General features: G+C 38.9%; 1 protein-coding gene across 1 annotated transcript in view; it reads right to left on the bottom strand.

Annotated features, from left to right (window-relative positions):
- Positions 1 to 27,744, bottom strand: part of TGFBR2 (transforming growth factor beta receptor 2) — a 104,602-nt gene that overhangs the window by 26,313 nt on the left and 50,545 nt on the right. The window contains exon 3 of the mRNA XM_056129537.1: positions 25,798 to 25,988. Coding sequence (XP_055985512.1) covers positions 25,798 to 25,988 — 191 coding nt within the window. The remainder of the gene's footprint in view (positions 1 to 25,797; positions 25,989 to 27,744) is intronic.

Raw genomic sequence — 27,744 nt, 5'->3', positions numbered from 1 at the left:
CCATACAAAAAGGACATTGCTCTGAATAAACTAGGCAAAGGATTTAGGGAGAAGAGAAAAACAATATTTTCAAGTTAACAGAGCACAAAGAAAGAAGTTACAAATAAACACAGAGGGATGGGAGCACTGTGATGGGAGCAACCCAATAAACCTAAACTACCTGAGGCTATGCAGGAAGGACAAAACAATGTTATCCTACAAATAGGGAAATGAATTTAAGTTCCTGGTTGATTCTGTAAACATAAACTCTTTACACTGAAGACATCAAAATAGATCCAGGGAAAACTGGGATAAGTGGTGAATGTGGCCATGAGACAAGCAGTTATGGCTAGCACTGTAACTACAATAGGAAAAAACAAAAATGTTTCATGAAGTATATGGATTATTGCTGTTGTTCTGTGGAGTAAAAGTCAGCCAGAGAACAATGTGAAGGAAACGAATGAAATAGTATTTAGGTGCAACAACAGAAAAAGTCATGCCATCTCCCTCTTTCATCTGAAGACCCCAGCAATGGTGTTTGCTTTAAGTACTCCGTATGTGTAATTACATGAGATGTCTTATAATCTAAAATAGTGTGATTCTCTGATAGTTTCTTTTTATCAAGAGAAAATAAGCCAGACAGAGGTAAAGGCCAAGTGTATTTTGATCAGCTAGCTCCTGAGTGATTTTAGACTTGTTTTATTTTAAAAAGTTTTTTATAAAGAAGGAATTAAAAGTTTTATTTAATTAAAGAGGGAACAAAAGGGGGGATTGAAAAAGGGAGAAATAAAAGTAAAAAATTATAGGCCAACCGTGATTTCTGCCTTGAAATATTTACTATTTGATCTTTCGTGGGTAAAGGTGAAATGATCCCTTTTATAAAGAAGCTGCTTTCATAATCTGTAATACACTGGCAGAATTTCTAGAACATTGAGAATGTCTTTTATATTTGGGAAAATAATACAACTATAAACATTTAAACTATTGTTTACATAGCCATATCTCCTGTATTCTCAATTCTGTGAAGCATCCAAATAAACTATTTATTTAATATCAATAATACCAGTAATTTAATTTTATAACGCCTAGTTTTGTGTGAATAGTGTTTTTCATGCTAGTTCTATCCCATTTAAGGTCAAACATAAATAGAAACTCAGAAAACCTCTGAAATTTATGTGTGGCACTGCTTGGATGAGATTCTAGAAATCCCCTGTTCACTGTCAGAAACCAATGTTTTACTTTCTTTCCTTGACTTCCTGTGAGTTGTTTTAAAAAAACCTACATATAACAGTTTGGTAGAGAGGAATTACTGAACAACAGCTGTCAATCTTGAAACTGTAAAAGGTGGTTAAAAAGCATTTAGGGCTAAAGGAAATCTCTAGGATGTGGCTTTATCTAAAGAAGAGCCACCCACATACTCTCTAAGTATTAAAAGCTTTGTGCAGCTACTCAAAAAACCATCAGATTTAGGTGTAGGTAGAAGCCAGAACTTCCTTTACTCAGAGATCAGCAAGAAGTACTGCTTTTCACCACCCCCAATTACACAGAAACACACAAATCAAACTTATCTGACTCCCATACTTCTTTTGCCCACCTTTGAGCTGTTTTGAGTTTTTCCTCCCATTCTCTGCTGTTGCTTAGAGGTTTACTGCATCTCATCCTCAAGCTCACTGATTCGGTCTTCAGCTGTGTTATTCTACTTTGAGGGCACCCAGTGAGTTTTTCATCTCATCTACTGAATTCTTTATTAATATTGTTTTTTTACATTTATCTTATTTCTGCTCTCATTTCCTCCTGTTTTCCATTGGTTGTCTGTTCTGTTTCTTTCATATCTTCCTGTATTTTATTGGATGTCTGTTCCTCTACTTCTTTGAGCTCATTGAACATCCTCACTACTTCATCTCTGAATTCTTTATCAGAGAGATTATGTATGTTGGCATTCCTTATGGAAGCTTCAGGGCTCCTATCTTCACCCACTACTTGTGGTGGTGGTGGTGTTGGTGTTGGTGTGTGTGTGGCTGGGGGGGGGGGGGTGTTCTGCACTGCTTCCCCATAGTACCTGTGGCAGTTTGAAGGTGGTTCTTTGAAATACAGTATCAGTGTCCCCCCCCACTCACTTTCAGGGAGGAACCTGGGGAAGTTTGGTGGGTGGTGGTCTCTTCTTTCCTGGAATATGAAATGGTGAGGGAAATTAACTGGCAGCACACATGCCCAAAACTATATCCACCTGTGGAAGTAGCCGGACATTAGATCTATGTGGCCTCCATTATAGAGAATCTGTGTTCAAAACTGCCTCCTCCTTGCCACCCCTCGGGAAATATCTTCCTGTCCTACTGGGTCACATCTTTATTATTAGCATGTTCCTTGCTGCTCCAAAAACCATACCCACCTGTGAGAGGAGCTTGGCATTAGAGTCATGCAGCCCTATTATACAGAGTCTGTGTCTGAAATTACCTCTGGAGCGATAGCACAGTGGTAGGGCATTTGCCTTGCACGCAGCCAACATGGCCGACCCGAGTTCGATTCCTCCGCCCCTCTCGGAGAGCCCGGCAAGCTACCGAGAGTATCTCGCCCGCACGGCAGAGCCTGGCAAGCCACCCGTGATGTATTCGATATGCCAAACACGGTAACAACAAAATCTCCAATGGAGACGTTACTGGGTCCGCTCGAGCAAATCAATGAACAACGGGAGGGCCTTACTTATGCTGCCCCCCAGAAAATACCTTCTTACCACCACCAGGTCACTAATAATTACATTTAATGGGCAGAAAAACCCTATGAGATAGACATTGCTATCACAAACCCATTTTACAGTGAGAAGCTAATGGCCATTTGAACGAATAATTTCCCAAGATCATAAACTTAGGAAATGATAAAGCTGGTATCTGAAAATAGCTTGGTCTAGTTGGAGCAACCCCTACTTTTCACCCAATATCCTATCTCAAAGTTCACATCGGTGAGAGTCCATTAAGCATGTCTTTATATAAATCTCTCAGTTTGATAAAGTGATTTTCTTCACTGGTGATTATACTGAATGATTTTACAGCCAATCCGATATTGGCAACTAGTGGATAAAGCTTCTTTCAGAGATAGGGAATGTTTTTACTTTTTTACTTCCAAGTGTCTCTTGGATATTTATAACATCATTTATATGTAATAAAAGTGCAGGAAGAGGAGAAGTCCACAAGAAGCATATGTGTCTCTCCCATCATTTACCAGGGCTATATGACATGATTTCACAGACCTTATATGGTACAGGGTTGGAAGTTCCCCACTGCAATATAAAGGGACATATTCTAAATATACATCTGTCCATTTCTTTCATAACAACCAAGAACTACAGTTTAGTTTTATCCCTGTAAATATTCATCTTTTCCCTGCATAGAGAAAGTCTAAACATGAGGAAAACCCCTGAAATTTTCTCTTTTTGTCAGAACCTATCCTCAGATCTAGAACAAAAGAGACTCAAGACATAACTGATAAACTATAAGAACCTTCCATGAATTGTTTACCTGATGTATAAATGTTCAAGAATTGGAAGTCACTTCATACACCCTTGTTATACAACACTGAGCTATACTTCTCAGTGACATTACAAATAATGACAGATTTTTTCCCAGTGTTCATTAAAAAAAAAAGATAAGCTCTACACATCGAGAACAGAAATTTCTAAACTGGACTCTAGAGAGAATAAGGAGGATCTGTGAATTTAAAAGGGGCAAGCAATTTATTTTTTTTAACTTCTTTATATTTTTAACTAAAATTTTACTTCCTAATATTAGCTGTGCCTTTGAATTTGTTATCAACAGAAACCTGTGGATATTTTCATAGTACATTATGTTTGTTGACATAGCATTTATACTCATTCTTTAGATATTTTAATTTTTTAGACCCGATGTATCTTGTTAATTAAAACATTATTATAGGAACACATTTCACTACATCACAATTTACTTTTTAAAGTATTTTGTGATTTCATTTCAATTGCCTTGATTTCCTTTGAAATCCTGCACATTTTAGTTGATGCATTAAAAAAAAAGATTCACGTTGACCAGAGTCCATATACTTCACCAGACTTCTAAGAAGTCCATGGAACACACACAAAAATTCTAAGAGCCCTTGGCAAAGTAAAGGTACTTGAACTCTAAACACTATGCCAGAATTTCCTAGAGTAGATATTTTGAGTCTGCCTGCTTCTCTGAGAATCTATTACTGGAGAAAACTAGTGCCAATGATAGACCCTTATAGGATGATCGCTACACCCCATGGACAAATGTGGATTTAGCCAAAACTTTGGTTATATGCAAAGGATTGGAAAGGATGGAAAGCTCTCCTTTAAATATTCTGAACAATAATAGAGGACATTATCATATGATGTGCTTGATTGAACTATATACTGAGTAATTCATTTCATAATTATCATCTCACCTTATTTATCTAAGAATCAAGTCAGCTTCTGTTAATAGCCCTGTTTTACAGGAGGGCATTAAACCATAGTTGTTTCAACAACATTCTTGCTTACTCTGTTTACTTAGGAAACGTCATAAATGTGTCCATAGTATCAATTCTCTTGACTAGTTTCTCTGGCACAATCAATTAGAAATATGGTCAAAGAAGAAAGTTTGCACACTGTCATCTGCTTGCAAATTAAGAGTATAAGTAAGGAGATATTCATGACTGTTGAATGAAAAAAACAGAATAAAGTAGATCTATTAATGCATCTGATAAGCATAACTCTACAGAAATAACCCCATTTCCCTCAAAGGCTAAATTCTATAAATCAACCAGACTCTCTTCTATTTATATAGGTACATGTTTCATTTTGAACCAAGGGTACCTCTAATTTGTATGTGACAGGTGGAGACCACAGCTAGAGATACTCAGAATGTGGTGTGAAGGCACACTAGACTGGGAGACTGAGATTCTTTTCCTGGATCTGTCATTAACTAACCATGACATTTGAGAAAAATCAAAATTTAATGTCAGGAGGAATCAGGAAATTGAGTTTCCTCTAAATGCTTTTGGATTTTGGTTTTCCTGATTCAGAAAGGAAATATCTCATGAAAAGAACACTTTTAAGAGAAGAAACCAGGATTTCCTGGTGAAAAGGTCAATTCTAGATGCGAGACTAGAAATGCATTTGGAATCATTTGCTATACTAAACGACAGAGAATGATCAAAGACTAGAGAGGTAATGACTAAAAAACTCAGGAGCCATTTTGAAGAGACTTCACTAGCCAAGATAGGACATGGGAGTTATATAATGCACTAGGGTCCATTAATTATGCTTATATTTATGATATAATGATACAAATATATTTATCCAATTTTGACAAAATAGGGCATCAATTTTTCATAAAGAAAACTAGAAAATTGAAGGAAACATCAAGGGGGTGTCTTGTCTCTTCGTAAGTATAAAACCACTGAGTTACCATAATTTAATAAATCTTTATTAAAGTATTCTAATTGTAAATAAAAATAAGTTGATACAAATATATTATACCATTTTTAAACCAGTAATTAATTAAATGGGTCAAATAATAGCTGTTAGTGCCAGGTAGTATTGCATATTAAAAGACAGACATTTTTACATCCACTCGGGTAACAACCCCACCTATATACTCGCCAAAAAGATCTAAGTCTGACGAAGTCTCTGGACTTCTTCTCTGCCAATTTACAGAAAATATAAAGAAGAGATAAACATAGTGAACTATATGATTAAGTATACAATAAGCAAAATCCAGACCCTGAAACATCCCAGGTCAAAAGGGTTCTTTAATAGTTATTAACAATACAGAAAGGAATTAGGAGAGAAGTATATTATATTAAATAGATTAAAAGAGATACAGTTTAGGTATATACCATTATCATATTAATAATAAAAGCAGTAATAGGACTACATAATGTTTAATGGTACACACTTACATAATAGTGTTACTGGGGAAAGTAATCATTACAAAAGAGGAATAGTGTTTCTTTTAGAAAGAAGGTGGATCTGTGATTGTGTTGGGAAACATGATGAAACTTCTGGGATTGCTGCCAAATTTCTATTTTTTAAAAATCTGGGCAGTTGTTGCAACAGTGCTCACTTTATAATAGCTCACTAAGCTAGTTTTGTACTTTTTAGTATTTTTATTTTATCTTGAAGTGGGAAGACCTGCTCAAAAATAGAGAAATCAGAGTAACAGTTATGGTGGTCTTGCCTTGCTCCTGGGCTAAGCGTATTTTCTTTGGTATATGAGTTTTAGGGATATTGCTCTGGGATGGTGGATATGAGAAACAAGAGGGAACTAACAAATTTTTGAGCACCTACTACACAGCAGAAATTTCTAATACATAATCTAATGTGTAATCTTTGATATTTTTGTTTTGAGGACATACCCAGTAGTGCTTAGGGATTCTCCTAGTTCTGTGCTCAAGGATCACTCCTGGCCAGCTTGTAGGACCATATGGGGTGCTGGGGATTGAGCCCAGATTGGATGCATGCACGGTAAATGCCCTACTTGCTGTATTATCACCCTGGCTAACCTGCTATTCTGGAAGAAAATAGTTCTGCAGGTAGTTTCGAGATGAAGAAATACTTACTTGTACAAAATTACCACAACATATTTATCTATTTTACTTTGTAGTTTCTTTGGACCTGTGATTGATGCTTAAATAAACCTTTCATAATATGTGTGGAGGGGAAGGGGAGAGACTCGGAGGGAAGAAAGAGAGAGAGTGAGAGAGATTAAAAAATAAGGATGTATTGAGAGTAATTTGGATTCACTCAACTGCAAGAAGCAGGGGAGACTGTCTTCTAAGTGCGGAAGGTTTTATTGGCTTTAAAGCCTTTGCTCTTTCCATGTCACCAAGCTGCCTTCTTAGCAATGAACCCAGAGGTCTAGTAAATAGTGCTGGTAGTTTCCAACCAGAAGTATTCCACTCCACATAGAGAAGCTAGACTTTGTTGTAAATGAGGAACTATTTGCAAATGTCAGAGTTTCAATAAAAAATATTTTTAAGGACAAATGTCAAAGTTAAATGTTACTATGACATGAAAACAAACTGAGACTTTCAAGGGAAAATTCCATAACATAAGTTCTTTTGGGAGTGATTTAAAAGTAAATGAGTTGCCTAACAACATACACACATACACAGACAGACACAGACACAGACACAGACACACACACAGACACACACACACTCACACACACACTCACACACACACACAGACTCACATAATTTCCCACCAAGTTTCATGTCTTTTGTTATGCCTAGATACAAGGTGGGTTGCTAAAAGAAACTTCAAACTGAACCTCTATATTTAAATATCTTAATTAAAAATCACACAGTAAAGACGTTAAATTAAGATCAAAACAGTAGTTTGGCAATTCAGAGAAGGGGCTTGTGGCAATTTACCAGGACACTCATTTATCTGTGTGATAGAGGACATGGATGATCCTTTTCCCTACACTTTGGTGTAATGGTAGATTACAAAACATCACATGAAATCTACAGAAATTCTTATGAAGGTAGCAGCAGCAACAACATTCTTACTACAAAGACTTTCACACACCATCTTCATCTAAAGCAACAGGATATATATGCAACTGGCGAAGAGCCAACGAAGGAAACTGTGTTCAAGCGAGATATGCTAGGGGAAGAAGGACTTCCTATCTCCAGCCAGAACGCTAATTATAGAATTAAAATATATGACATTAACTTACTGGTCACCTACTATATGCCAAGCACTATGTTTTATGTCAATTATTTTCAATATTTGGAGACTGCTCGATACATATTATTCTCCCCATACAATATGTGAGCTGGGGTCAAAGCAGAGTAACCTTGCCTGGCAGTTAGTGATGTAGAGGAAGAAGTTGAGTGTCAAAAAAGAGGGGTACTATGTTTGCTATCAGGATCAAAGCCAACATGGGGTTTAACACAAACATTTAAGAAATGTACATGATTATAAAGGCAAAGAAAACAGCAGAAAAGAGAGTGAAGATGAAAGTTGAAATTCATGAAACCGACAACAAACCTGAAAGGAGAATCAAAAACATTATGATTATTATGACCAACTAAATACACAAACAGAAGCCTATAAGACTAATCATAGAAAGATGAACAAAGCACAGAAGCACATAATTATAGACAAAAAAGGGTTGAAAGACAAAAAAAACTCATGAAAATCATTTTTGTTGATTAAGTTGAAGATTTACATAAAATTGGCTAAAATCCTAAATATATACATGTCTAACTTACCAAAACAAACCCATGAATAACTATAAACATGATAATCCAACTTTATTTAAATAAATTGAATGAGTACTTCAAAACGTTCTGAGAATATATTAATCTGTCTTTCAATCTCTTACTGTTAAATGTGTTTCCCAAATAATAGTATACATGTCTTAGAATTTTATTTTTGCAAAGTTAAGTGTTCCCCCAAATTTCCCTTCAATTAAAGTATCAGTAGAAACTTTATGAAAATACCTATTCAGAATTGCATCAAGTGGGAATCATTGGATAAAACCAAAAAGGTCTGAATAAAATAAGTTGCCTTGCTTGTTCAAGGTCAATGTAATCAGAAGCAAGAAACAAACTAAAAAGGCAAAATAACCTAATATAGTATGTGGTTCTTGACTTAGTCCCAAGTTTAAACAGCCAGCAACCCTATAACTTTGTAGAAGTGTTTATGCATATGTGTGTGTGTGTGTGTGTGTGTGTGTGTGTGGAGCGAAAGCACAGTGGGTAGGGCATTTGCCTTGCACACAGCTTACTGGGATTGGATTCCTCTGCCGTTCTTGGAGAGCCCAGCAAGCTATTGAGAGTATCTCACCTGCATGGCAAAGCCTGGCAAGCTACCCATGAAGTATTTGATATGCCAAAAACAGTAACAAGTTTCAATATTTGTTGTGAGACTTTACTGGTGCCTGCTTGAGCAAACTGATGAACAAGGGAGGATAGCTCTAGACTGTATGTGTGTGTAAAAGGGACAAAGGGAAGGGGAGGGAGAGGGAGGGAATGAGAAGAGAAGGGGAAGAGGGAAGCAGGAAGAAAGGGTGAGGAATAGTAAGAAAAAGGAGGAAATATATACAAGAACATATACAGACATATACCATATACCACCACTTTGAAAACAATCTTTTTTTTTCACATACAATTGTGAAAAATTGTGTAGGGGGAAAGGGGACTTATCCAAATATTTGAGTAATGATGTTCTCCCAGAGTCTCAAACATATACTAGTCGCATATGAAATTTCTAGAAATAAGTCATTTCAGGGCTGGAGCGATAGCACAGCGGTAGGGGCACTAGCCATGTAGGGGGACATGCAATGCCAGAGAGGGAACAGGATTGGCCACATTCAAGGCAAATGTCTCAACTCAATTTGTGTTGTCTTTCCTACCATGGGACACTAGTTTAAGACTGGCTTTGTCTTTTATTGGCTGTGTGATGACTGGACTCCTTTTTGATTTGCATAAGGAAGAAAATGGGAGCCAAACCCATGGGAATGTTGTAAGGTTTATAAGAGATGATGTGTCAGGCCTTATGTGTTACACCTTTAGACAGAAATATTCAATATGTTTGTGCTCTTTTATGATAAACAACAAACTTACTCAGAAAACAGTATTAGTATCTGTGGCTTAATTCAATCTATGTAATTAGTGCAACCAAAAGAACCAAGATGAGTATAAGAAAATAAAACCACACAACAGTTTGACTAGTGTATAGTGATTTTCTAAAAAATTCTAAATAAAGTAGCAGAAAGTTGAATCCAATAGAAGATATCAGGGAAAAATAAGAGACCAAGATCAAGTAACCAAGAAATAAGTTTCAGCACTTAAAACAAAGTAAATCACTACTGTCATTGACTACAATATTAAAGAGAAAAATATGCAATCAATTCTGTAGATATAATGTGTATGATAAAGGAAGAAAATGGGAGCCAAACCCATGGGAATGTTGTAAGGTTTATAAGAGATGATGTGTCAGGCCTTATGTGTTACACCTTTAGACAGAAATATTCAATATGTTTGTGCTCTTTTATGATAAACAACAATAAAAATGATTTTAGTTTATACATTTCATATATATTCAACCAGATTAAAAAAATAAAATTTGAGTGGGACCAGAGCAATAGTGTAATGGAAAGGGCATTCGCTTTGACAATGGCCAACAGGTTTGATTCCTGGAACCCCACATGTTCCCCTGAGCCCATCAGGAGTGATCCTTGAGCACAGAACCAAGAGGAAGCCCTGGGCACCACGAGTATGGACCACAAACAAATAGGAAAACAAAGAAACAATTTGGAGTTGGTAAAGAAGCATCAATAATATGAGGTAGCAGATATCTTTGGCTCTTCTTGTAATCTGTCATATATGGTGATGATGTGTTTATAAAAAACCACTTTCCCCATGATTCTCTGAGTTGTGGGATTGTTTTTCCTTAAAGAAGGGCAGTAATGCAACCTTGTCAGACATAGGTCTGAATGACAGATAATGACCAGTTTGAAAAGAAGAATAAATCAGGTAGAAGATCATGGAGGTAAACAATCTGGCAGAATCCAAAAAAAAAAAATGCGAGCAAATGTTTGGTTTGGATTGTTTTCTTTCTGAGGTGATAACTCAGTTGAACCATATATCTAGTAAATGTGGACCCACTTATAATAAAGAATATAATGTATTTGAACAAAAAGTACGAGTTGCCTCTTAAACTTGGAATTGGATATTCCAAGTATGTCTATTTAATACACAATGAAAGCATCAGAGTCACAGAACTGGCCATGTACACGCAGATTGAGAGAGATAGAGAGAGAGAGAGCGAGAGAGAGAAGGATTTTAAAAGGAACAAAACAAACCTTCTTTATTCTGTTACATTCCACATTTTTATCATCAGCTTTCCCCTGTTCTTGCCTCATCTCTCTCTCTCTCTCTCTCTCTCTCTCTCTCTCTCTCTCTCTCTCTCTCATACACACAGACACACTCACACACATACATGCACGCACACACACATGCACACACGCAAACACATTTACACCCCTATATTCCACAAATCAGTATATTACATATACTTTCTAATCCCAGAGTTCTAATGCCTTACTGCTATTTAGTGGCTCTTTAAACATTCTGGTGACAAGATACAAAAATAATCTCTTGGCATCAGCTATTCAAAGTGTGTTTCCCAGATCAGTAGCACTAGCACGCATCCCATGGAAACTTACTGGAAATGCAGAAACTCAACTCTGACCCAAATTGCTGAATCAGGTTCTGCATTTTCAAAAGTTCCACAGGTAATTCATTTACACATTAAAGTTTGAGAAGCAGAGCATTAGCAAATGTGCAATTAGTGCCTTGGTACTCTGCCATAGAGATGGTTTCCTTCTTCCCAAGAAGATTCATAGCAGGCTTGTTGGAAAGACCTGCCACAGTGGTATTCAGTGCAAGCCAATAAGAAAGAGTTCCAGAGAATGTTCTAGTCAAATTAACTGCTGGAGGAGTGTACAATGAGATAGAATTCCCCATCCATCATCTCAATAAAAAGCAAACAATTAAACTCAGGCAAACAATAAAAAATCATTTTAATTAAACAACAGACGGGGTTGTAAGCTCAGTGGGCATGCAAGATTTCATTTAACTTAGAGCATATGGACAGAACTGTTTGACACTCTGGACAGGTTTAGAGAATATTTTATCCTAACATGGAGTGAGTCCATATGCTCAATTCCAATTATACACATTTCAAAACTAAGTTATTCTCCACCCCTCCCATCATATTTCAGTCTCCTTTGTTTTCTTCCCACCTCTCTCCAACAAAAGGGCTTTATATGTCATCTTCACTACAACATCTTCTCCTGGAATATTCCTGAGAGGAAGTGATAAAACCTCTGACTGAAAGGTTATAATGAAAGGAACCCCCAATCCATAAACCATCCCATAACCTAATCCCAACAGATTCAGTAGTAGATCTTTGAAAGTCAAGTCTAACACGGGGATATTTAAAATGTTCTTTATGTTAAGTGAACTGCATCTTTCCTGCACATCATTTATTGGCTTTCCTGTTTCTCTCTAAAGCAGATGACAATGAAAATAATTTATTCTATGGCTTGACAGCTCAAACTCCTGCCGGACATTTATCCGGTTTCACTAACTCATTTATTTTTTCAGGCTGAGTGTCCCAGTTTCCTTCAATCACTCTTCAAAATTTGTATACGTTATACTCTATTGTCTTACATATATGACCTCCAAATCTGCTTGCCTGGCATATAGCAGACACCTAGTAAATTACAGGTCTTTGTCTGGATATAAAGTTATCTGTTCTCCAAAATAATTCTAGCAAAAATGATTTTTCTCCTCTCCTTTTCTGTTTAGGGGAGACTCAGAAGGCTTGGGGACTCCCGCCAGTGGACTGTGCCCACCAAAGACTGTTCAAGTCAAAGCAGATTAGAGACTTGATATAAATAAGGGCCCTAACTGCGGTGCTGCTTGGGTTCTGTTGTGCTATGAATCATCTGGGTGACTCCAGCAGTGCTTGGGGGACTTCCGGGGGCTCACTTGACAGTGCTGGGGACCTCCAAGGCTGTACCTGGTGATGTTTAGGGGACCATTTGGTGCAGGAGTGTCTTATACAAGGTATGCCCATTAACAGTTGTGCTACCAGGCCCAAGATTGATTTGTTTTTCTTGAATATTCTCAAGGACATAATTCACCAGATCCAGAAACGAGATCTAGAATGTAATCTGTGTAGCAAAGATCACTAGGAACTCTCACCAATTCTTGCAATGAGTGTAACTTTAGACTATAGCTGTTGGCTTATTCCTTCTGCCATTTTGTTTGGATACAGTTCACTCAGATCACCCTTATCTCAGTCTGAGCTGAATTCACCTTTAAACTATGGTTCTGTGGCAGATAAACAAAAGCCAAGTCATCTTGTTTTTTAAATAAGCTGCTCTCTATCATTGATTATTTGAATGTAAGAGCTCGACTTAATATTTATCTGTTACAGTTGGATATACCTGGCATTTCAGGCAAGTCTGAAATTCCTGATTCTGTTTGTGCCATCTTAAGTATTCTTTCCACTCTGTGTATCAGTATTCAGGATCCTTCCTGGGTTACAGATTCTTGCTACTTCTGTCACTGGCTTTAGAGAAAGACAATATTCTTTAATAGGGAGCCTGAAGTGTGGCAGGTTTTGTCCAAAAGACAAATAAGACCATGATGAAGTTTGTCCACCAACAGAGATGCAGGCCTGATACTTGCTCTTTGCAAAAGGCGGTGCTCATTTTCATCTTGCTACAGTCTTCTGAGCACTCAGCTTCAGTTTGGTTAGAATCATCACCTGCCCCAAGTCTTTAATTCAATCCAGTTGGCATTTTGAATTATATCTTCTACTCTGTCTAGAGGCCCTTCAATTCCTAGGAAACCTGAAAGCACAGGTAATTTTGCATTTCTTTTTTTTTCCTTTTTTTTAGCTTACTCTCCTACAGGGAGGGAGACTAGACTGCTTTCAAAAAGCACATACCTCATTCATGCTATGTCTACTTCTCAGGCAACAAAATAATTTCTCTTCCAGCTTTCTAGTAAACTACAGTATTCTGCAGGTGTCCCTACAGTCTGAGCCCTTTGGAACTGTGCCTTCCTTTCCCTGCCTTGTTTTTGTACTGGCAGTGGTATTCACACTTTGCCATCAAACTCTCTGTCACATTTAAAGATTTCAAACGTCCTGGCACCTCATCATCTCTACAACTTCTGATGCCTATTCCCAGAGAGACTTTTGGCATCATTCTGAAGTAATTGCTTCTAAACTGCAGACAGCACAGTAATATCTTCTAATAAAGACTCCTATTAGTCCTCAGGGAGGCAGTAATGTAGGTGTTTTGTTTGCTTGCTTCTCTCCTCCTTTAATATAGAAGGCTTGAATTGCAGCTACACCCTTTGTGGTTGCCATTCTCCAATTGTTACCACCTTTTTCCAAGTTATATGCGAAGTCAATGAAAAACTTGGCAGAACAATCTGTTTTAAGTCTAGTGGTTCTCAACACTAGCTGCAGACTGGAGTATTTTTGGGACTTTTTTTTTCAACCTTAATACCAGGCCCTATACCAATTAAATTAGAAATGGCAGGGCAGAGACCCAGTGAATGAGTCATTTTTTATAGCTGCTCAGGTGTCTCCAATTTACAGCCAACATGGGAAATAGCGAGTTCAGTCGGACAGAAGAAATGGGTACTTTGAATAGGATGATACTCACAGAAGAGAAGGAATGAAAAGAACTTTAATTCTTGACATTTCTGGAACCAGCTTTATCCTAACTCTGAAGTAGCTATTAAAAAACAAGGAGAAAAACAAATATGGATGGTTTCTTCAAAAGTGAATACCTATTTTAAATGGGCTGGAGCGATAGCACAGCGGGTAGGGTATTTGCCTTGCACACAGCCAACCCGGGGACCCGGGTTTGATTCCTCTGCCCCTCTCGGAGAGCCTGGCAAGCTACCAAGAGTATGGCGCCCGCAAGAAAAAGCCTGGCAAGCTCCCCGTGACATATTCAATATGCCAAAAACAGTAACAAGTCACACAATGGAGATGTTACTGGTGCCCGCTCGAGCAAATCGATGAACAAAGGGGGGCCAGTGCTATTTTAAATAGGCATAATTAGTGCTGCCATGATTGATATTTTACATAATTAGCAATGTGCAGGAGTGTCTGGAGAATCAGAAAAAGTTTCCAAAGGCAGGACAGCCAGATTTTCAGCTGGTGTAATGACAGCCCTTGGAGTTCATGGGCAGCTAGCCCCTGAGCACTCCCACAGGGAGCATCACCCATCCCTGTGTGAACCAAATACATACAGGTGGCTCAAGGACTGATGAGAAATGGCAGAGGCAGCCTCAAAACTTCCCACAACACCAACGTCCGAGTGTGTTACTGGTCACGTACACACAGTGGATGGGACTGAAGACAGTGTCTGTCCTTCCTGGATTCACGCTGCTGTGATTCATATCTGCCTAAAGTTCCAGGGCAGAGGTATTTGCAAACAGCAACCACATCTGACCTCAGAACATCTGTTTACTTTGCTACTGAGGGGGAAAAAAAGAAACTACAAAAGCGAGTGGCTTTGCCTGAAGTCACTGAATACATTCCAAGCTTCACTTGACTGAGTCACAATGCCCGTTGGCATGTACACTCTTTATTATTTCCTGGGCCAGACCCCAGCCCCGAGTTCAGGGCTGCAGTGGTGGCTTCCTAACCCAACTCATTCACAACCAAACACTCCTGCAGCGCTGAGTCACCCCCTCAAATAGCTGACTTCCTTTCCCAAGAACCAGGCTGGTGACTCTCCTCCCTAATTTACTTCCTCTTTTAACAACTCTTTTGCACTGTATTTCGACACTGATTTTTTTTTCCCTTTCCACATATAGAGCAGAAAGTAAATCTGGTTTGTTTCACTCCCAACAAAAAGGTACTTCATTCCAGCCCGGCCTATGCCCAGCTCTGAAGAAGCATGTCTCGAGCTTCTGCAGCTGTTCAAGCACCATTTCAAAATCTCATTTTGTACATTCAAGAACGAAGTGTTTCCTGCCCTCCCCAAGAAGCCAGTTCCCTTATGCCCACACAGAACAAACACCAAGTGAGATGTGAGAGGAAGGGGACAGCACATTTCAGCCTCCCCTGATTCCCAAACCTAAGTAGGAGTCAACAAAGCATGTCAGGTGTGGAATCAGTTCATAAGGTGGGCTTGCCGGATGGCCTGAAGCAAAGTTGCGAAGGTCACAAGAGGTCCAGGGAGGAACGAGCTGGCTGAGATGTTCTACTAGCCAGTTAAACATAGACAGGAAACCGTGTGTCTGATATTGTGAAGAAAGAAAATATCACTTGTCTTCCTGCCAGAGTTAAGCTCACAAACCAAGGAGGCTGTTTGCATTTAAAAGAAATCCTACAACAATGAGAGAGGAAGGGATGGGGCACGGTTGCTACCAGGAGACCTCATAGCCCTTCTCCCACCTAATCCAGTGAGAAAGTAGCCAAGCTGCTAAGGCCTGCACATAGCTGGAGGCTGAGCAGTGAACAGAGCCATAGGAGCCAACCTGATGCTGCTGGTCTGCTTCTCTGTAACCACAGAAATTCAACTTGTGGTTACTAGAATCCTGGTTTCCAAGCCAAGCAGAGAGAACAGATACATTTACTAAGAGGACTAACTGTCCATCCTACTCAATGACAAAACAGAAACCTCTGGCAACCAACAAACCTCAGACATAGCAGTGGAGAAAATGAAAGTAAAAATGGGATGGGCCTGGAGAGATAGCACAAGGGGTAGGGCGTTTGCCTTGCACGCGGTTGACCTGGGTTCAATTCCCAGCATCCCATATGGTCCCCTGAACACGGCCAGGAGTAATTCCTGAGTGCAAAAGCCAGGAGTAACCCCTGTGCATTGCCGGGTGTGACCCAAAAAAGCAAAAAAAAAAAAAAAAAAATGGAAAACTGTGAGCTGGAATCAAACAAATGTCAGATAAATGTGACAAAGCAGGCCCAATGGGGTGATCCAAAGAACAAAAGTCTCATTGTGCTTTCGTTGATGTTTTCTGGGAAGTGGTGCTGAACAAGAAAATATAAGAAAACCTGTTCATCTTCATCAGGACCAGGCCCAAAGCCTATTTTTACAAATGAAGTTTTTTCTTGGAAAACAGCCATATATCTGATTGTTTACATACTGTTTCTGGACGTTTCCATAGCAGAGTGGAGTAGCTGCCACATACTCTTATGGTTTGCAAAGCCAAAAATATTTATTAGTGGGTCCGCCATCAAAAAAGGTCCTCCATCAAAGGAGCTGACCCATGCTCTGCAGGCTTCAAAACGCCCTTCAGATCAGAAGCAAATTGGTCTTCAGGAGGAGAATAATCTTTCCAAGGCAGAGAGTTGGAAGAAATGACTCCTGGCTTCCCCGGGAAGATAACAATACAATAAAGCAAATAGTTTCCTCGAGATCATTCTTTACAGTGAGCATAGCACTCTGACTCATAGGACTCCTGCTTATGATGGATGATACCCAAACACAATGCTGCTAAAGAAATGTTTGGGAAGAAGGAGAAAGCAATATGATGTTAGCACAAAGCTCTTTACTGGTCTGGCTAAAATCTGAGATAAGATATTTGACTCTAAGGAAACAACAGTAACTATTTACAGTCAAAATTTATTGACTAATTCCTCTGTACCAGGTACTATTTTAAGTGCCCAACATTAATAAACCTAGTTCTTCCCGCAATAATCTGACTCAAAGTAAACAATATTTCTACCCCTGGGTTTTACAGAAGAAAAATGGTGCTGAAAAGTCTCATCCAAAGACAAATAGCTTCTAAGGGGCTTGGCTGGGATTTGATCCTGGACAATGTCACTGGGAACACCATGATGTTCTCAAAAGATGCATGTCCTGTTGACTGTTACTTATAAACATCATTCCTCATGCTCCACACAGTGCAAATCTGAGGTTGTATTGCTTGCCAAAGACTTGCTGCTAGCAAGACTAGGCTATAGCTTGTTACTGTGTCTGGCATATCGAATACTCTCGGTAGCTTGCCAGGCTCTCCGAGAGGGCCGGAGGAATCGAACTCGGGTCGGCCATGTTGGCTGCGTGCAAGGCAAACGCCCTACCCGCTGTGCTATCGCTCCAGCCAGGCTATAGCTTATTAGCCAGTTATGTACCCAAGAACAGTGAGTCTCTTAGGTAAAGTGTGTCAAGCTGATAGTATCTCCTCACCTAGACCTGAGCATGGAGCAGTTGAGTGTATTCCCTGAAAATGACACAAAAACTTCTGATGCAGCCATCATGTCACACTGTATGGTGGTTCCTCAAAAAGTTAAAAATAGGACTATCCCTGTGATCCAGAAATTCTACTTCTGAATCTATATTCAGAGGAAAGGGAAAAACAGGATCTTGAAGAGGTATCTATAACCCCATTGCAACATTAATTATAATAACCGAGATATGGAAACAACCTGTCAGTCAAAAGATGAATGGAAAAAGACTTGATAGATATGCACATTGGACTATTAATCACTCCTGCTAAAAAGGGAAATACTGAAGAATATATAATCCTGAGACTGAATTTCATACAATTTATAAATAGTAAGAATTTATAAAACAAATCCTCAGGACTGTATAATATGAGCATGGACAGTAAGATGGATTTGAAAGGTATGTTAAGGAAATAAGTTAGGCAACAAAAGACTGAAAAAGATGGCTTGTATCAATTATGTGTAATTAAGTAAAAAGTAAAGTAAAGGCCCTCCCATTGATCGTCGATTTGCTCGAGCGGGCCCAGTAACGTCTCCACTGGAGACTTTGTTGTTACTGTGTCTGGCATATCGAATACTCTCGGTAGCTTGCCGGGCTCTCTGAGAGGGGCGGAGGAATGGAACTCAGGTCGGCCATGTTGGCTGCGTGCAAGGCAGACGCCCTACCCTCTGTGCTATCGCTCCAGCATATGTATATATATATACATACATATATATGATATGTGTAAGAGGGTTGGAGCTATGTGTAATTAAACATATAAATAAATCCACAGAAATAGAGAGCGGAAAAGCAGTTGCAAGGGCCTGGTGATTTGAGAAGAGTAGTAGAGAAGATAGCAGAAGGGTACATATTTTATGTTCTAAAATGAATATGTTCAAAAGGTCTAATGTAAAACATAATGACTACTGTTAATAATACAGTAATTGAAGTTTGCTGTGCAAGTAGAATTTAACTATCCCTCACACACACCATGACAAGTGTATGTGGTGATGAATGTATTAATTAATTAGATAGAATCCTTTCATAACATGGGCATCAAATCATCACAATGTATATTTAAAATATCTTATAATTGCATTTGTCAATTATACCTCAATGCAGTCGAAAAGTAACTGGTGAAACATGAGGCTGGAAACAAAAGTGATGACTCTGGGAGACAAGAGAAGGTATTGGAGGAGGTCAGCACAGATGGCTCAATCACAGGGGGCACTCACTCCAGGACACTGGACATCACTACCATTCTCTTGAAATTCCCACAGTCTGGTCCTGGGGCATGGCGCCAGCAGGTCTGGACTTCAGTTAATGAAGAGGGTGGGGGCCAGGTGATAGTAGTGCAGGCATAAATGACTGACCTGCTGACTCACGGATGGGCCTCTGGCCTTGATATCAAACTTTACAAAATATGAGACTCTCATGCTAATTCCCTTTTCGGTACAACTGGAGTGCCTCTGAATTCTAGAAAAGAAGGTCAGCTTCAAGATGAGGGAAAGTGTACCATACCCTGCTAAGGTACAAGGGTGTCACGCTTGCTAAACACTGTAAGCTGACCACAATCATCTTCTTTAGTCTCTTCTTGCCTTCCCTGTATGCAACAGCAGATTATCAGAACAAACAATTGAGGAATAAACTCATTCTTACAGACTCTTTTCAATGATACCGTTTATCGATACTCTATTTCTTGTCTGGAGTTCCCTGGGCTACCAAAAACCTCCCTTGTTGAATCAATATGGGGCATCTTCTGAACTGCATTTTGAAAGCACTTCTAAATGTCTTCTTGTTTTGGAAAGTACCAAGGGAACAAAGCCACAGATGAACCACAAAGGAGATTTTCACCCCAACAGAAGATGTTTCACAGAAAAGGTGCCTGATCATCTCTATACCTAGATATAAACTAGCCTAGGAGCTTTAGAATGACTTCTGAAAAGCTCCTACATTTCCTTGGGGACTTTTCCTGAATGAACAGAACTATGTATATGTATATTCATTTCTCAATGCCTGCATATAAGGCTGAATGTATATCTCCTAGGCTGATTAGATTAGCCCTCCCGTTGATCATCGATTTGCTCGAGCGGGCCCAGTAACGTCTCCATTGGAGACTTTGTTGTTACTGTGTTTGGCATATCAAATACATCACGGGGAGCTTGCCAGGCTCTGCCGTGCGGGCGAGATACTCTCGGTAGCTTGCCGGGCTCTCCGAGAGGGGCGAAGGAATCGAACTCGGGTCGGCCATATTGGCTGCGTGTGAGGGAAACGCCCTACCGCTGTGCTATCGCTCCAGATTAGATTAGCAAACTAGCATAAATTTACAACTCCCTTCTCTGGTTCTTGAGACCCACCATTCCCAGCTGGGTGAGTTCCCTTCAGTGTTTTTCACACTTCAGTTTGCAAACAAATCATCAAGGACATTATTATAAGGCAGATGTTAATGCAACAGGTACAGGAAGGCCCATGTTTCTATACTTTCAACAAGATCCCCCAGCACTGCTGCTGCTGCTACTGGATTGGGACCCCAGTGAGCAGTAAGGGTTTTCACCCTGTTAAAGAGTGGTGCTCCACAACTAGCACATTTTCCTTACCCATGGAGGAATGAGTAAGAAAGTAGTAGCCGACTGTGTGCCAGCAGAGCTTGGCATACTCCGGATTCCCCTTCTTCAGTCCCTACACCAACCCCAGATTAGCAGGCACCATTGCCAGTGCCAGTTGGTCCACAGTGGCATGGCCCTTCAATGAGAAGGTCATGTGGCCCAGAGCAAGCATTCAACTGAAAAAAAAAAAAAAGAGTGATGAATTTCTTTGGCAAGTACAGAGTTACAATCCGCCTAATCACTGATCTGAAAAGCTCTTGTGAGTTGTTCCAGTTTCATTTAGCTGCCTCCTGCTGTGACTCTGAATCAAATCAGGAACAACATGCCTAATTGGTAATATTATCCAGCGATGTCAGGGATGTGGTTAGCTTGGATTACAAATCCTAGACTCAGCTTGCTCCCTTGGCCTCTGTGAAGGCATGCAGAGGGAAAAAAAAAGAAACTGGACAACACAGGGTTTGAAGCAAGATAAAACCCACTGAAACTCCTATGGGATAGAGGGTTCAAGTATATGGCTGACCTATCCACGGTCACTACTTAACATTGGGGCTGACCTCAACATTGGGGCAGACCTAAGGCCTGGCTATTCTTGGCCTTATGTCTTAATTTAAGTACCAGCATTGTACCTCTATCCAAGTACAGATTAATATTAATAGCTAACTGCTAGGGAATCCTGTACCAGGAGATGTTGTAAATACCTTATACGTGATTTATGTGTAGAAATATATTAATCATGACATGCATGGATCTAGCCAATTCTCACAACATGACAAAAGCCTTTGTATTTTCATTCACAGATGTGACAGAAAAATGGAGATGCCAAGTAAGTAGCCTACAATGACAAAGCTAACAAGTGATGCGCAAACCTTATGTCTGGGAACCCCACCTCTGGCTGCCAATCTCACCCACTGTCCTACAGTCTGTGTCCATCTCACCTAAAACAGCAAGTCATCTCCTGTCTCAGTGCTTTGCCAACTGTCTGTTCTAAGTGTACTTGGAAGCCATTCATGAAATAAATAAAATGGAGTGCTTCTATTTGATTCTTCAAAATTTGGCAGGAGATCATCAACCACATACTTTTTCGGCAAAATGGATGTGCCATTTTCCAACAGGAAAGCTTAGTTACCCAACCACCACCTCCTAGGTTTCATTCAGGTCTTCTCTGACTAAAAGGAGCTGAAAGCAGTGCAGATTAACTGACAGGCACATGGGCAGTCTGGTGCTCCTATGACTGCCTTGCTCTCTGAAGCCGGCCATCAAGCTTCACCATCACTCATTGCGTGACACCCAACCCACAAGACTGTGGCAGAGAAAAGCTGAGCAAAATAAGGCAGACTAGACATTTCAGGTGATTCCAGGAGCAAAAGAATGCAGGAGCATTCTGTCATCTGAAAGTGGGGGCAGAATCTATTCTTCAGACGGCTGAGGTCAACTGATTAAAGAATATGAAAATATGAAAATAAAAAATACAAAAAGTAATTAAATTGTAAAATGAGAATAAAATCTGAATAATGAACTTAATATGGCATAATGAAACTCACTGGTAGTTAGGAGACTATATCTGGAGGTGATAGTTACCCAGCTGCATGCATTTGTCACCATCTGGTGAACCCCATATTTTATGAGTCAGTTCTCCCTTATGTAAATGAATATGACTTCTAAATGATCTCAATAATATTATTTCCCAAATTCAGGATTTTCCATCCAGACAAATCTCTCTGAAAGAACAATCAGCTGTTAACACTGACCAGGGAATTAGATGACAACATGAAAGCAAGAGTCTATTTACATGACCCTTATTTTGTTGTATTTGCTTTTTAATGATAAGCATTCTCTCTTTAGGTAGAGAGTCAAAAAGAGGGCAGGAAAAGGAAATGAAGAGAGAATAAGAAAAGAATGGTAATAGAAGGAGGGAGGGAAGTATGTGAAGGGTAGAAAGGAGAAAAAGAAAGGAGGGAAGGAAAGAAAGATAGGGAATTAAGGAGGAAAAATAGAAGTGAAAGAAAGAGTAAAGGAAGGAAAAAGGGAGGGAAGGAAAGTCCTCCTGCATATTTTAGCTCATATATAGGCCTTAAAAAATCTTATACAGGCTACCCAGTAGTCACATGATTTTGCACAACTATTAAACTTCTCGGAACTGGGTTTTTCTAACCCATAAAATGAATATACTAATAGTGCCTAATGCATGGGGTAGCTATGAGATTAAATGAGACCATTCTATAGAAATGGCTGGGCATAATACATCACTTTCTAAATGAAAGCACTTATATAAATGTTAAAAATAAATATCTATAGTTAAAAGAAAAATATTAAGGTTCAACTTATGCCTATATATAAATATAAACATATATAGGCATAAGTTGAACCTTAAGATATATATGTAAGAAAAATATATTCTTATATATATAAGAAAAATATGTTCTTATATATATAAGAAAAATTGGAAATATAAGAAATTATAATTTATTGTGTTTGCAGTTGAGAAATATGGCAATAATACTATATTAATTTTTTTAAAAAAACCTAAAACACTTCTGTACTTTGTGGTAGCCAGTCATTTGGCTTCCAGTGCAAAAATAAAAATTACTTCAACTTTTCATTTCTTGGAATAAAGAGATAACAGAAATTAGAGGAGAAATGAATGCCACAACGTTTTTTCTAATATCTCTAACAATATAGAGAACAATCCCTATACCTAAAGCATTTAAGAAGAGCCAAAGCGTGCCTTGCAGAGCCAAAGAGACACTGAATTTATTCAGACTCAGAAATCAACCATGATGGATTTGTTGTGTTGTGCACAATGAGCAACTGACTTTGTGTTTACTTATATTAACTCATATGGAAATAAATAATCTGAAAGTGAAGAGAAAGAAATATATTAATATGAACTCATGATTATCACCTGGATTGAAATATGTGAAAACTGAAGTTATTAATGTCTTAAAAGCTTACATAGACTTAAAGATTTATAAATATACTTATCTCCAATTTACCAAGCATTTATCAATATTGATCTTTTGGGATGACATAAGCTCTTTTGTATACAAGCTAGTATATAAATAGAGAGAAAAATTTCATAAATGATAGTAAACATGTCTAGAAAGTCTATTATTAGAGAGATTTTTTTCTGGTTAGCCAGAGCTTTCTTTCTATAGGTAAATTACTTGGGGAAATTTGACACATTGGTTATGTTTTAATGTAATTTAAACTAGTTATATCTTTGCTCTTTACTAAAATTGTAGCACTGTTGCACTGTTCTCTCATCATTCATCTATTTGCTCAAGCAGACCCCAGTAACATCTCCATTGTGAGACTTCTTGTTACTGTTTTTGGCATATCAAATATGCCATGGGGAGCTTGCCAGGCTCTGCCATGCAGGCAGAATATTCTTGGTAGCTTGCTGGGCTCTCCAAGAGGGACGGAGGAATCGAACCTGGCTCGGCCTCATGCAAGGCAAATGCCCTACCCACTGTGCTATCACTCCATTCATAGGTAAAACGAGAAAAGTGGAGTGTATGAGGAAAAAAGAACGAAGTAAGTGAGGGGTGATTTTAAAAGTATTGCATTAGCGAAATGAATATGACTGCTTTTATGCCCTGAGAAGTTATCACAGGAAGAAGCCTGGCAGAACACAAAGGACATGAAAAGAGGTGAGTCTGTATCATGAGACACAACACATACAGAGAAGTAACAAGGAAAGTATGGAAACTCAGCACTGTTGTTCCACAGGGACTTTTTTCAATGAAAAGTAAGACCTATTCTGGGCTGAAATGGACTCTCCCTGCTGTGAACTTACACCCCTGCAGTCAAAAGAATATTTTCATTATCATTCTAGCAAAGACTTACAATCTACACTGTTGGAGAAGGTATAGACTATGCTTAGGCTTGCAGGAAGGAGTAACACAAGAATTTCATAGTGGTTGTCTAAATTTAAAATGTGTGTTGCTTCTAATCCAGAAATTTAATTTCTAGAAATCTATCTATCAGAAATATGTGCACATGCATACAAAATAGTTTGAAAAAAAATATATCCAATGCACCTTTATAGAAATGAGAAGGTACTTAAATAATTCATCACATCAAGAATGGAAGTCAGAGAGATAATCCACATTATGCCAATGAAGACAATAACTGAAAGACAGTATGTATCTATATCTAAAATTATATGCCTATACCTCTCTCTCTCTCTCTCTCTCTATATATATATATATATATATGCTATCTTGTTTACAAAGAGTAAAATGAGTTGGGTGAAAAAATATTGGTGTGTATTTACAAAATGTCCAGCTACTTGCACTGAAATGTAAGTAAGTGGGCAGGATAGGTAGATAAATAGACTGAAGAAAAATGGGCAAAAAAATGGATGCATGAATAGAAGGAGGGAAGGAAGGGGTAAAAAGAAGATGGTAGGGAATGAGGTGTAGGAAGAATGAAAGACGAAGTCAAGCACGTATTCAACACTGTCAATACAAATTAGTACACTTTTGCTTAAAAATTTTATGTATTATTATTTGAACTTTCATAATAAACACAAACTACTTTTGTAACTAAAACCAATAGTTAGGAGGTTAGAAAGATAAAATAGGGAAATATAATACAGGAAAGATAATAAAGGATGCTTGTTTTGTATATGGCTGACCTTGATTCAATCCTGTGTATCGCACAGTCTCCTGAGTAAAGACAAGAGTAGCTCCAAACATCTCTGAGTATGACTCCAAACTACCACCCAACAACAACAAAAAAAATCAAGAGCTTTTTTTTTTAACTGATGGAATAGTATTTGCTTTTCCTTCAAGCTGAACAAATACTTCATTCATAGTATTAATCTAAGCTTCAAAGATGAAGGTTAATAATAAATCTAGCCCTCCCTGGGCAAACCTTTGTTCATTCCTTTGCCCAAGTATTTCAGTTCTTCTCATAAATTAGAACCAGTAATACGTAACTTTTCAACAAGTCATAGAATATAGACTAGACAACACGGACTATGTACCCAAAAACCCTTACATGAATCTGAAGCATATCTGCTTCCTGTATAAGCGGCCTCCTATTTCTAGACCAGTGACTCTAAACATTCCCCTGAATCAGATCATCTGGAATACTTGTGAAAACATAGACTAATGAGCCCTGCACCCAGAGTTTCTGACTCAGGAGACCTGGAAATTCCCCAGAATCTACATTGCTAAACAAATCTGTTGGCACTGTGTCAAGAAATTGCTGAACAAACCTGCTGGTGCTTGAACAGCAATGCTATAAGTAGAAAATACTATTTATCATGCATAAGCCAAATTTGATGAGAGAACCAACTGAGTCACACCTTAAGCACCTCTGTACCCACATGAAGGCATCTCATTCCTTCCAGAGGGGAATCTTTCTCCAGGTTCAGCCACAGAGGGATAGACTTTAAGGCCTCAGACACAAGAAATCCACAATGACAGGTCCCAGACCCTTACGAGATGACAACTCACCTTCCGAAAAGATGATGTAGTCATTGCACTCTTCGGAGCTACAGGAGCACATGAAGAAAGTCTCACCAGACCTCTTTTTCTCCTTCATAATACACTTTGGAGAATCCGCATCGTCAAGAACAAATCCGTGATAGGTGAGCTTGGGGTCATGGCAAACCGTCTCCAAGGTTATGTTCTCATCATTTTTTCTCCTAGGGTTCAGAGATGTGTAGGAAGGAGAGAGAAAATGAATGGATAAATTAAGTTTCTTGACAGAAATGCTATGTGAACTCCTATTTTCTTCTGGTTCTAACATGGCAGGTGGGCTATGCTCTCTTGTGCTCTCTCTTTCATTTCCACTTTCTCCTTTGTTTATTCTCTGGACCCACTGACTGATTACATGCATGAGGTATTTCCTTGGGAATTATCCTGTGGGAGAACTATATTCATTAAATCTTAATTAAGTTATGAAAGCGGAGGACATGGGAAAACAGAAGGCTTCTATGGTTTCAGTACTATCTTACAAAGCACACATTGCAACCCCAGTTTTTCTGGCAGAATCAGGGTCATGTCTAGAAAAACTGTTCTCAAAAAGCAGGCCTGGGAAAGTTCCTCTTTTGAGCCTGGGCTGGGCCCCAGGGTACTGGGTGAGGGTATATTCCATGTCAGCAGCTGGCTGCACTATGAAAAGGAAGGAACTCCCTAAATTAAGAATTGCAATTTGCCAAATAACAGAAAGAAATTAAAAAAAAAGGAAGGGGGGAGGGATTATAGCACCTGGCAACAAATTGCAAAGTATTGTGCATTTCCAGCTCAGTGAAATATTTTATGCCATCCTAAACTAATTAGTTCTAGACTTACTGTACCTTTGTATGTCATATTTGGAAAATAACTCAGTTAAGGGCTCAGACCTTCTCTCACATGGCATTTTTCATGGGCTCCCGGAAATGCTCAGTTAGCTCTATGTAAATATCATATTTTAAAATGACATGATTAATGCTCATTATTATAATGGCTAAAGTCAAAATAAAACTCCCATATTCTTGGAAAAGTGCTTGGTTCATTGCCAGTTTCATTCTGCACCCTGCATAAACATGACCAACTGCAAGAATGTTCAACACTGAGGTTAGTCTGACCTACCTTCTCCATCTCTAACCTCATCATATACACAACAATTGTATCAACTGGCAACCCCTATGGTTAGAGGCCCGGTGGGGTATTAAATATCATGGCTAGCCCAGTCCAATTATGTAAGAGTAATTTTTCCTGGCAAAGATTCTGAGTGCAATTCTGAGTTTAACCAGATAAGCCCATGTGTACTCCAAGATGCTCTTTCATGCTTACGCACTGCTCCCCTCTATAACACCTACTAGTTCCCTACTTAGAACAAAGAAAATGAGAGGCGGGTTGTAAGTAAAAAGCAGCTTCCAGGAAAAGGTGTGTGCATCAGGAAAAGAGCAAGTCCTACCCATAGAGAAGGAGGGAAGGAGCAACTCTGACTGGTCCTACTGCTTAGTACTTCAACAAAGGACACTGAATGACCAAATACATATCAATGAAGGATTGCAACAAAGTGCAGTCATGGGGGTGAAGGCAGGTCAGCCCAAGCAGGAGTGGAGCTGGGAATCATATCATCCCCGCAGTCCAGAATGAGCTCCAGCAAGCAGGGTAAAGAACTCAAAGGTACTGAGACTGACTCTTTGGCAGACACAAGAGGAGTTCCTACAGCCCTCTTCACTTACATAGGAAGTGAAGGAGGGCTTAAAGAGAATTAAGTGAAATGGCATGATGCCACACAGAATAATGAGGCATTTGGTGTCTAATACTTTTCAGGAATTCGGATCAAACATCCCTATTCAAAAATCCTTCTTTAGCTTCATTAGCACTTATTTTCATTCACGGAAAGAAATTAAAATATTTTGTCTAGAAGGGCTGGAGCGATAGTACAGTGGTAGGGCATTTGCCTTG

The sequence above is a fragment of the Sorex fumeus genome, unplaced genomic scaffold, assembly GCF_029834395.1.
Source record: "Sorex fumeus unplaced genomic scaffold, SorFum_2.1 ptg000072l, whole genome shotgun sequence".
In the NCBI taxonomy this organism is placed as follows: Eukaryota; Metazoa; Chordata; class Mammalia; order Eulipotyphla; family Soricidae; genus Sorex; species Sorex fumeus.
Note: the sequence above shows the minus strand (reverse complement) of the source record. Positions and strands in the feature narration are given on the sequence as shown.